General features: G+C 33.9%; 1 protein-coding gene across 3 annotated transcripts; it reads left to right on the top strand.

The window, feature by feature from the left end:
• The first annotated feature begins 4,232 nt into the window (after positions 1-4,232).
• LOC100784512 (uncharacterized) lies at positions 4,233-6,256 on the top strand. Of its 3 annotated transcripts, none has more exons than XM_006574792.4 (2): positions 4,233-4,427; positions 5,182-6,256. In XM_006574792.4, exon 2 carries the CDS (start codon positions 5,277-5,279, stop codon positions 5,970-5,972), a length of 696 nt encoding a protein of 231 aa, XP_006574855.1. In that variant the 5' UTR covers positions 4,233-4,427; positions 5,182-5,276; the 3' UTR covers positions 5,973-6,256. The 3 variants fall into 3 exon arrangements, with proteins under 3 accessions (XP_006574855.1, XP_006574856.1, XP_006574854.1); XM_006574793.4 differs by lacking the exon at positions 4,233-4,427 and adding an exon at positions 4,435-4,753; XM_006574791.4 differs by lacking the exon at positions 4,233-4,427 and having other exon boundaries at positions 4,435-6,256.
• The last annotated feature ends 6,464 nt before the right edge of the window (positions 6,257-12,720 follow it).

Genomic DNA, 12,720 nt, shown 5'->3' with positions numbered 1-12,720 from the left:
AGTTACACCTATAAATGTTAAATTATTGTTGTTATTGTTTTTTTCGGCGAGGGAAGCAATTTTCATTGTTATTTACTTTCCATTATTCTCATTATTTCGTTAAATCATAATCTTTTGAATTGTGTGACAAAACTCTCGTACGTAGTTAGGACTTGAATTTGAGATGACTTATCATAATAATTTTTCATCGATCTGAATACTTGAATTTAAATTCATGTTATTAACACACTCTTTTTAATATATTTTAAATTAAAATATTATTTTGAACAAAATATTGTGCATATAGAGTTTTACAGATTGAAAACAAATAAATTATCATTTCTGTGGATTCATGTTAAAATTGAGCAATATCTTGTGTTTTGACAAGGTATGAAAGACTCTTTGTAACTATTTTTTTTTTTACAAAAGTGATTTGACACTTAAATTTTTTAAGTAAGATTTGAGATTCAAATTTTGGGGCTTGAGAATGAAAATGAAAACGTGACCAGAAATATTTCTTTACCTTAAAATTGAGTTGACCCGATGGAAGGGAATAATCATGTGTATTAAATGTAAACGACACTGATAGTACATATAAGTGTTAGAATTGAGCTAAATTCTCAAGTATAGGACCAAAATCTCTTATGAATAATTATACCCTATTTTAGTGTAGCAAGAAGGAAATTCTATTCTAGATTAAGATAGCATTAGTCGTAAATGAGTACTGGTTAATTTTCTCATTAATTATCGACACTTTGATTAGGGGTGGGAATAGGGCAGGTTAGGCTTTAAAAGGTCTAAGTCTAGCCTACGATGAATTTTTGAGGCATGAGTCTGACTTATAGCCTATCAAAGACTTTTATTTTGACTCGGTCTGATCTTTTTAAAAGCCTAGCCTGACCTGGTAGCCTTTTTAAAAACATTATTCATATTAAACGTTAAATCTTTAATATTCTTTTGCTCTGGAGTAGAAACGTAATAGGAAAGTTAAAGGAAAATGAAACATTAACAGGGATCGGAAAACCAATAAAAATAATGAGGAATATAGAAGGGCACATGACTCACATCTAAATTGTAGTTAAAGTCTTACTTGATTATAAGAATGGAAGTTATGGAACAGTAATGTGTAATCAAATTTGTTAGTTAAAAAAAATTAATTGTACCCAAAAAATAATATAAATATAAATTGATACGTAAAAAATAATATATATATATATATATATATATATATATATATATATAGCCGGCCTATTAGGCGTATAAGACTTTTTAATAAGTCTAAGCCTGATCTATTTAATTTAATAGACTCTTAAAAAGGTCTGAGTCTAACTTTTTAATTAAATAAGTTAGTTCAGACCAGACTTTATATAGGTCAGATTGTAGGTCCCTGTAGAACCTATTCCCAACCCTTGGCCAATATTTATTATTTTGGGCTACTGGCTGCCTATAGTGTATAGGCCTGGGAATCATTGTTACGGACCGGGCTCAAACGCAATTCGCAACAAATTTTGTTTTTGAAGTATTCCCCAATGACAAACTTACATATAACAATGTGGGGTCACATGTTCTCACTCAATTTTATTTCCATCTCATTATATTTTTTTTTTCTCATCTAAAGTAAAAAATGTTATCTTGCCTTCTCGATCCGTCATTAATACAGTATTCTTTTGTCTAGTGAGAGACTCATTGCTATTTTCTTTGTAGTCAAGCGCTAAAGGAAAATTCCCTTATAACACATTGCTAGCTTACATCTTTTTGTATCAACTGCTATGATTTGGATTACATCTTGAAAGGAGCTTGAGTACAAAGAATTGCTCAAGACCAAAACCATTAATTTTATAAAATTGGAGATTAAATGTCTTAATTTTGAATTTTATATTTTTATTAATATTAATATTTTAAGTAATATTTATTCTATTATAATAAAATTCTAAATTAAAAATTTAAAACGCGAATCTCAGTTTATTTATTCAATTTTGAATCAAATTGTTAGAAATTTAATTAACAAAAAATCGAATTTGAATACACACTAATTCATTTTCATTTTTCAAGTGGAGCAATTATATATATTTATAAGGATGCTCGTGAACTCCTTCACTCACTAGTCACTGCGTGTTTCTTTTTTATCTCAACTTCATGGGCATAGAGTCATAGACAATCAGAAATTGATAACCAACCAGTCCATTGTCCCCCATTAGTTTACGCCAGCCTCAAGAGTTCACAGCCATTGCCTTCTGTCTCCTTGGAACTAAATAAACATGTCGGTGGCACATGAATAAAACTAAAAAATACTATTAAGTATTGTACATTTATGTTAACATACATGTATTAAGCAGAAAATAATATCAACTTTTCACTAATATATTAGGAAAGTAATATGCCTTTGTATTGTACATTGTTATGTGTGCATGTGTGTATGTAGGACAAAATTTTACCACCTACTTTAATGGGAGAGAAATGTTTATAACTTTATGTTATCCACTGAGTTGTTCTTTTTATCCAATACTCATACTTAATAAAAAAATTAAGCACAGTACAAGTTTTTTGTGATGTCTTTGTTTCTTAATTTTTTTAAACTAATCAAACAACTCAAAATGTTGCACTTTATGTATTGGACAAGGAGATGCCTAAAATTAGCACAATATTTACATATCATGTATCTAGTTAATTGTCTGATAATGAGGTAGAAAAATCGCAAAATTGTGTAAAACAATAGAAAGGTCAAATGACAGTTAAGATCACTATTATTTCTGATTAAGTTACGGAACCTTGCTTGCCAAGCTCCAGAGTTCGCCTCCTCTTGTTTAATATATGTCATTGTATTTTAAATAAAATTATAAAAATACCTAGATAAAAATTATACTTAAATATGTTTTTGATTTATTAAAATATTATCATTTTATCACTAAATCATTTTATTCTAAAATTTTACCAACTACTTATTTTATAGTCTTTTTTTTCCTTTTTTATTTTTTCTATTAATTTTCTTTCTTAAGTTTGCTTCTTTTTTGTGGGGTCCAAAACTTTACCCTCAAGTGCTTCATATTTTCTTATTGAGTTAGAATAATTTGTAAGTGTCCCAACGTGGACTACGACGTCACCAACGTTTATTTAAGAAAAACATCGAAAAAAATTTAAACAAGGATAAAAAATGGTCTAAGGTTTGAGAAAAAGGTTTCGGAAGTTGTTTAGGCACAAGGAAGATGTTAGCACTCCACGTGTTTGTCATAAAGATGAAAATCTTTAATCAAGTGTCATAAAAATAAAGTAATTTTTAGTTATTTATCTTTCCTAGAAAACATGAATTATATTTTGTTATATTATTTTTTATTTAGAAAAGGAAATCAATTTTTTATTTTATTTTATTTTTTCTAGTTTTTATTGCACGTTTGCTTTTTTTTTTCTTTTTCTTTTCTTTTTTCCTTCTTTTCTCTTTTTTTTCCCTTTTGTTTTCTTTTTGGTTCTCTCTGTTTTTTTCTTCTTTTCTTTAATTTTTTTTCTTCTTTTTTTTCTTTTTTTTTAGGACGGGGAGAATTAGGGTCTCACAACAAGTTTAAACATTAAAATGAATGAAGCTTGAGTTAAGAAATTTTGTTCAAGTTTTTATTGAACTGAGCTTGGGTTAGATTCCAATTTAACTCCGGTATTTTAAATCAATATGTATAAAATATATATCAATTACATGTTACTAGAAGTAGAGGTTGCTTCAGTTCGTATCTGTTTGATACTCCATGCAGTGCAGCTAATTTATTAAGCATACGGCAAATAGTTTGATTAATTAATTAATTCGTTAGTACTATAAAAAATAAAATAATTCAAACAATATAAAATCCGCAACTTGGTTTGACTGACATCCTAGGGTTTTCTGGCCCATCTTCTAATACTAATTGAAGTGTTACCCATGAAATAAGGTAATGAATGAAGACGTAGGCCTGTCCCAAATGCAAAATATTCAACTAATTAATTAACGGCCAAATGACAATATCTCCCGCCATTTAATTTGTTGCTTTGAAGCATCATGATCTAGTGAACCAAAGGAAGCAATAGCAACGTTGCTTCACTTCCACATAATATTCTCCGTCAAAACAAAAAATCATGCTAGTGCTGCTAGGATAAAAAGCATTCAACAAAAAACATGATTAATATTTTTAAAACCGAAGCATAGTAGGAACCTTTCAGATATGGAATCATTGTCCCTCCAAATTGTCAGTGCATACATATTACATAACATAACATTAACATAACAGCAAGTAGTACCAACTAGTGTATGGGAGAAATGAAAAATCTTCCCTTATTTGAAGGATCTTACATTACAAGTTATATTAGATACTTTATTAGATATGCAATGACTTAGTGACAATGTGACATGTCACTTTCTGTATTTTTTTTTTCTGATCCCATGTGAGTCTCTCTCGAAGGAAGAGACCCCCCATCCATAAGCCAGACAGGTACATGCTCACTCTCTCTATAGTTATTTTCTGGCTCCTGGTTTTGGTGCACCCTCAAACTTAAAGTGGTTTATGGTTTAATGGATCTTTCTCTTTTCACCTGTTTAAAAGTGTTCCATTACATTCTTTGAGGGCAATTATGAGACTAATCCACATGAGGGTGTTTAATCTTAAATGGGGTTAGCTAGCTAGGTTAAAGCCAAGGGCCCATGGGCTCATGCTTATGATTTGCAAGTGTTGCTTTCAAGGGAAAAAAGAGAGCTTTTTCTTCGGTTGGCCCTTTTAGCAGATTGATGTTCTGAGAGGTTTTGCAATTTGAAACCAAGGTTTGTCATTATGTCATGCTTTATTGGTGGGGAGGGGATGTAGTCATGTTATGTATGTAGATACAATATTACATTCATACATTGAATTTTAGTCACAAGATATTATCCACATTTTCAGTGCTTGAATTCAGAATCAGAGGGTAAAAGTTGAGTTGAGAGTACTGTTAGTTAATTGCTCAGTAAGCTTTCCCTGAACACTTAAACATGTATCTTCTCTTCGATGAAATTTGATTTTGTTTTTGTAGTGCACTGGTCTGTTTGATGTGATTTTCTGGATCATAGAGATTAATTAGTTTGGACATTAAGTATTTTAGGAGGTTGAACAATTTCAAATTGTTTTCAATGTGATTTGAGGACAAAGATGAAATCCTTGAGTAGTGTAGGTCTTGGTCTGAGTATTATTTTTGGTTGTCTCTTGTTGGCTCTAGTAGCTGAGGTTTACTATTTGCTATGGTGGAAGAAGAGGATAACCAACAGAGAGATTGAGAATGATTATGGCAACCCTGTGAAGGAATTATTCTACATGTTTTGTTGGAAAAGGCCATCATCATCTTCTTTGAGGCAAACAAGTTTCACTCCTCCTGAGTTTTGTTCTTCAATGAGAATTGGTGACACCCTTGTTCATGACCCAGAACAAGTTCAGTCTCAAAGTGGAAAGGAATTTGTTTTCAAACCCTTTGGAGAAGATGGCACCGATGCAGAATACATGAGGCAACAGGACCTGTTACTGTTAGGCCCTCCAAGATTCTTGTTCACCATAGTAGAAGAATCAAAAGAAGATTTAGAATCTGATGATGGCAAATCCAAGTGTGACAAGAGTGGAAAAGGTTCAAGGGGTAGAAGCTTGGGTGATTTACTAGTTGTGGAGACACCATATATGACACCTACAACTTCTCCACCTTTCTTCACTCCTCCTTTCACTACTCCTATCAGTCCCTATAACCAACGTGGATTCAACCCTCTATTTGAAACAGCAACTGATGCTGAGTTCAACAAATTAAAGTCCTCACCTCCTCCAAAATTCAAGTTCTTACAGGAAGCAGAAGAGAAGCTTAGAAGAAAACTACAAGAAGACGAAAATAAGGGAAATGGAGATGAGGTTGATGGTTCTTTCATCACAATAGTAGTTGACAAGAAAACAGAAAGAGAGGTTAATCACCAGCCTCGTCCACCACAGTATCATTCAAGCACTTCACAGGTACTTCCCTTAGCTTCTTGACACATTCACCAAAAACCAGATGAAAGAAGCTAGCTAACACCAAAGTTCTGTCAAGTCAATTAAGAGTTTATTTCTTCATTAATTTTTTCTACTTACATGTTGAAGAATTCCACTTTTTTTTTTGTTATGGGAATTTGTTCCCCCCCCCGAGTTGTTTAGGGATGCAGTATGGTTTAATCTGCTAAGCCAGTTGTGAAATGTACTACCCTCAATGTTTCAAAACATATGGGGGACAATATTTTCTACTCATAAATGCTTAAAGGTGGGTCTGATGCAATTGGAAAGTTTATGTTTGTTTTATTAAAATTTCATAGTTTTAGTTGTGTGCAAAAGGGACAGGAAAACCAAGAACAACTTTGAGGAAAGTTGTTAAAAAAGATGTTATGTAAATAATATCTCTGAAAATTTAGTCTTTAATTAAACCTAATGACATTAGATGATTTCTTGTAATCAACCACGCTTAATAGGGTAAAGCTTTTGTTTCTTTTGTGTTTATTAAAATTTCAATGCTCACAAAATAACTTCCATTTTGTTGATGCATCAGAGACTATCATGGTTATTATTTTCAATTTTTTTTAGTGATGAGATGGTCCTACCCTACCTCTTGCATACAAGTAGCTGTCTAAGGGTCATTGAAAGAATTCTTTCAGGGTCTTTTCCATTTTTTTTTCTCTCTTTACTAGCCTGCCAGTGAATGAGACATATGTTAAGCCAACATTGTCCCATGTCATGTTTTTCTGCTTCTTTGTCTCCATGTTTACACAACTAAACTTTTAGTGTAAAAAAATAATATGTGCCGTGTGATCAAAATTTGATGAAGATCAAAGGGTCTTGTATTGAGCCACGGTTAATGAGCACATTGCTCAGACATTCACCAATTCACCACTCAACAAAGTGACAAATTTGGTAAAAAGAGAGGGTCTGCTTTTGTGGCTTTTTGCAAAACAACAAGAAGGGGTGCAATTGCCCCGTGAATATGTCTGGTGGGTCATGACCGAAAATGCCATCTTTTCTAACCCCACCACCACGTTGAAGAATCATAATAGGTCAGAATAAAGAATAAAATATGGTTTTAAGCATAACCTTTTGTGAGTTCCTTTTTGTGTTGCATATTGAAGCTGCACATATATGTCAGCCATTAAGCTTCAAGTAAACACAATGTTTAGATTTTTTAAACACATTATTACTGATATTATCTATGTTGGCCCTGAGTTTTTCGCTCCTCCAACAAGAGATGGTTCTTTTGGCCCTTTGAATTTGAATCTGTCTTGTCTAATTTAACGCAGATAAATGACAAGTGGTGGAACAATAATTTTACAGAAATGATAGTAACGGGTGGGTTTGTTTGGTTATAAAGGAGGGAAAATATCTTAATTAATAAAAAATAATTGGATTTGTTTGCCATACATCTATAAATAAAAACCTTTAACAAACTCGAATCAAATTAATTTAGTGAAGAATAGTTTGGTTCGATTTGGGTGATGAGATTCACAAACTATAGATGTTTTTTAAATTCAAATTCAACAAATATTAAAAACCATAACTTTGTTGTAAAAAATAAATAAATTTATCATACAAAATAATTAATAACCTTGAATTTGGAATGCTAATTAGAATATATTTATCAACATGAGATACTAAAATAATAATATAATAAATTGATTCATCCTCGAACGAGATTGACACAATAGTTTAAAATCTTAGTACATTCATATGAGTAAAAAAATATCTATTTCATAAAGAATTTGTGTTTTTCTTGAACTAGCAGCAATCAGCAATCAGACACCTCAAACGAGATTAGTATCTAACTCAGTGAATTGGAAAACATCCATAATTTCTGATCTAAGAAAAAAAAGAGTTGATTCAAATAGGTATGGCTTTAAAATATAATGATATAAGTTTCATCAATTCATAATTATTTGAAAGCCGAAAAAAAGGACCAATTTAATTGAATGACTTTAGTTCATCAAGTTTGACCCAATTTAATGAACATCATTTATAATATATTTTTTTTACAAAAAAATCTTGTATTTATTAGAGTGAAATTCTGTCCAATGCTTTTTTCGTTGGTTTCACGTCAATTTCCCCTATAGTAAAAGATGCATTAGAAAAATTGTGTTAAAAGACTTTTTTTCTTTCTTCTAACATACAATTCAAATTGCACCCTTTTAGCCTCTTGTATTATCTTAAAAAAAAAAAAGAAGAAGAGTTATTCTTGCTATTACCGAAAGAGAAAATAGTTGGAACTTGGAAGCATTGAACAGCAAAAAGTAAAGCAATAGTTTCATGCTAGAATATACTATTTTTTTTCCCTCAAGATTCTCGAGCAACAAAGGTGTTTTATTCTACTGACAAGTGTAGCTTTAATTGATGTTTAATATTGTGGTGAAAATTTGTAGTTGAAAAAATAAGAATATGTATGGTAAAAATAACTTGGAAAGGTACTGGCACTATGGACAATTGAAGATTAGAGAAGGCCAACAAAATTGACAAAGATATTGATTTTCTTGTTTCAGAAACTTAACTTGGCCCCTTGTTGTCCTTTTTTTTTTGCTGACTCTCACTCACAGAAAAAGTCAGCCTCGGTCACAGATCCGTGGCTGCAGCTGCACTGTCACCTAAATGAATGGAGGGAAATTCTAAACAGAATCTCACTCAATAACAAATACTACAATGAATTGAAATTTTAGATATTGTTCTCTGAACAGAATTGACATTTTATTTAAATGATTCGTGTTGATATTATTTAACGCAAATCTTTATTAAACTGATTGCCGAGGTTTACTCGTAACTCTGTTTCGAAAAAAAAAAATATAAAAATTTTCAACTAGTGAACTAGTACATGAGGTTTTTCGTATAAATTAGCTCCTAATGTTAAAATGAATATTAATCATTAATAATAAATTTGACCACCACCATTCACAAAGATATGAACGGCCATGGAATAGAAGCTTGAAAGAAGAAAAACTCAAAAATGATCAGAAACAGCTTAAGCAACTTTATTAAGCATATCAGTATCCTTATATACAAGTGAAGCTTGGTAGAGAAGCTTGTTAGTTACAACAGAAAACTAATCTAACTAACTTCCTAATTGAATAACAGAAAACTAAGCTAACAGACTTCCGAACTGAATTGCTGTTACTGTTGAGAGCCCCCCACAAGCTAGGAATGGATGTTCAACATTCCCAGCTTGGAGCAGAATCCATGGAAAAGAGATGGAGAAAAAGCTTTGGTAAAAATGTCAGCTATTTGCATAGAAGAGGAAACTGGAAGAAGCTTGATGAGACCAGTGTTGACCTTATGTCATATAATATGGCAGTCGATTTTGATATGTTTGGTGCGTTCATGGAAGACAGGATTCGAAGCTATTTGAATGGTGGAACGATTGTCACAGTAAAGTGTAGCTGGTTGAACGAAAGGTACTCGAAAATCTTGGAGAATGTAAGTGAGCCATTGTATTTCACAAGTAGTGGATGCGAGAGCCCAATACTCGGCTTCAGAAGAACTAGGTGAGACGGTGGATTGCTTCTTCGACTGCCACGATATAAGAGAAGAACCAAAGTAAACGGAAAAACCAGTAATGGATCGGTGAGTGTCCCGACAGCCAGCCCAGTCCGAGTCACTGAAAGCACGAAGTTGAGAAGTGCCATGAGCAGAAAAGAAAAGACCTGATCCGGGTGTGCCTTTAAGATAGCGTAACACACGTAGAGCAGCTTGATGATGAACATTGGTTGGATTAGTCATGTACTGGCTTAGTTGTTGAACGGCAAAAGCAATGTCGGGCTGCATGTTAGTGAGGTAAATGAGGCGTCCAACCAGTCGACGATAAGAAGAAGAAGAAGCATCTGATAATGGAGTACCCGAAGAAGCCTGTAACCGAGTGGAATAATCCATGGGAGTGGAGTTTGGACGAGAACCAAGCATCCCCGAGTCGGCAAGAATGTCAAGAGTGTATTTGCGTTGACATAGATGAATCCCTCGAGAAGAGCGGGCAATTTCAAGCCCAAGAAAAAACTTTAAGTTGCCAAGATCTTTAATCTTGAAAGTTTGATCGAGAAGGGTGGTGATGCTGTGGATTTCGTCGAGATTGTTACCTGTCAAAATGATATCGTCAACGTAAACTAAAAGGGCAGTAGTGATGTTACCATGGAAGCGCAAGAAGAGAGAATGATCCGCTGAAAATTGATGAAAGCCATGTGAAGTGAGAAAAGTCGATAAGCGGGTGAACCATTGTCGACTCGCTTGCTTAAGCCCATATAAGGAACGTTGAAGACGACATACCAAGTTTGGATTCGTAACTGTGAGGCCTGGAGGAACATGCATGTAAACATCTTCAGTAAGCTCACCGTGAAGAAAAGCGTTGTTAACATCAAGTTGTCGTAAATGCCATTGATGAAGTGCAGCCAAAGCTAGAAGAAGACGAACGGTGGTAAGCTTCGCAACTGGGGAGAATGTATCTAAGTAATCCAACCCCTCTGTTTGTGTATAACCCTTCGCGACCAAGCGTGCTTTGTACCTTTCGATGGAACCATCAGCGCAATGTTTTATCTTGTACACCCATCGGCAACCAATAGCTGTTTTGTGAGGAGGAAGAGAAGTGAGAGTCCAAGTATGGTTCAGTTCTAGAGCTTCTAACTCGGCATTCATCGCCTTAATCCAGTAGTCATGACGAGAAGCTTCAGCATAGGAAGTGGGTTCTGTGGTTGAGGAAATGGACATAACAAAATGGAAATGTGAGGGAGAAAGCCGAGAATAAGACAAGACTGAGTGGAGAGGATACCGAATAGTAGTGGAAGCATTGGCAGTGAGTGAAGTGAAGTCACGATGATAATCTTGGAGGTAGGTCGGGGCATGCCTGGTGCGGGTGGACCTATGCAACTGTGGAGGGGACAAGTTATCTGAGGGTTCGGAATTGGAAAGAGTCTGGTCTAAGGTATGTGGGGCTGTGATCTCAACAATTGGATCGTGGTGGTCGCCGGAAAAAGATCCCGGAGCTGGTGCAGGGGGGAATAAATGTTGAAGGTAGTGTTTCATGAAAAGATGGAAAATGATCTTCATAAAATATGATGTTTCTTGAACAAGTGATGCTATGCGAATGAAGATCATAAACTAAGTATCCCTTAGTGTGTGATTTAAAACCAATAAAAATGCATGGATGTGCTCTCGGATCAAGCTTTTGACGATGTGATTTAAGAGTGTTAATGTAACATAGACAACCAAAAACTCGAAGATTAGAAATATCACATGGATGACCATAGAGTTTTTCATAAGGAGACATGTTATGTAGGAAAGGAGTGGGTATGCAGTTGATTAAATATGCAGCATGAGGTAGGGCATAACACCAAAAGCTGGGTGGCAAATTAGCTTGAAAAAGAAGAGCTCGTGAGACATTGAGAAGATGTTGATGTTTGCGTTCAACAATCCCATTTTGTTTGGGTGTTTCTATGCATGAAGTCTGGTGAATGATTCCTTTTAAAGCATAAAAATCATGCATGAGAAATTCTGGACCATTATCGCTTCTTATGGTTTTCACTTTAGTTTCAAACTGAGTTTCAATGTATGTACAAAAATTCATCACAATTTGGCGAGTTTCAGCTTTTGTATGCATGAGATGAATCCATGTAAAACGGGAATAATCATCAACAATTGTTAAAAAATATCGATGCCCATGCATGGATGATTTCGAGCAATGCCCCCATATGTCTAAATGCAGGAGATCAAAACTGTGAAGTGCACGAGAATTGCTAGAAGTAAAGGGTAGCCTTTTGTGTTTTGCATAATGACATGTATTACACGTAAAATTTTTATTATTTCGCAAAAAAGGATAATAAGATTGCATGCATTGTAATCTTTCAGAAGATGGATGACCCATTCGAAAGTGCCAAAGATCTATGGGGATGATATTACATTTAGGATGTATAATAATCACGCCATATTTCTTCTGCTTTGTCCATCCATAATATGCTTTGCCTGATAGAAGAAGCTACCGAATGAACAATCCATGACACAACCATATTGTTGCATCGACGCCATGCTCCATACATCCTATCGGTCTTTAAAGGTTCTGGTGCGCTTCCATCGACAAATTCGACCTTATTTTTGGCGCTTAACGCTGTGAGCATAGATCTGCTCCATGAATGATAATTAGTTGAATCCAACACCGGAGATACAAGCGCGATGGCTGGATTCTTGCTCGGATGCAGATATAGGAAGCTTTCGATATTGCTGAGTGTTGTTTCGCTCATGATGAATGAATGAACGAAAGAAAAAATGAATAGGAAAAGAGTGCGCAGCAGAGCTCTTTGAGCTCTTTAAAGAAAGAGCTCTGATACCATCACAAAGATATGAACGGCCATGGAATAGAAGCTTGAAAGAAGAAAAGCTCAAAAATGATCAGAAACAGCTTAAGCAACTTTATTAAGCATATCAGTATCCTTATATACAAGTGAAGCTTGGTAAAGAAGCTAGTTAGTTACAACAGAAAACTAATCTAACTAACTTCCTAACTGAATAACAGAAAACTAAGCTAACAGACTTCCTAACTGAATTGCTGTTACTGTTGAGAACCATCATCACGATTATTACTATTTATTATTATTCACTGAAATAAAATTGTAATCTTTTATTTATACTCCATAATTTTACATTTACCAATCATTATGCTGAACTTCAAATTAACATATTCAATAATAAACTTCATCGAAATGTAAATAAAACAAAAAGAAAGCAATACAAAAAAAGCTTGTTC

The sequence above is a fragment of the Glycine max genome, chromosome 2, assembly GCF_000004515.6.
Source record: "Glycine max cultivar Williams 82 chromosome 2, Glycine_max_v4.0, whole genome shotgun sequence".
NCBI classification, from domain to species: Eukaryota; Viridiplantae; Streptophyta; class Magnoliopsida; order Fabales; family Fabaceae; genus Glycine; species Glycine max.
The sequence above is the reverse complement of the archived record's forward strand: the minus strand, read 5'-3'. Positions and strand labels throughout refer to the sequence as shown.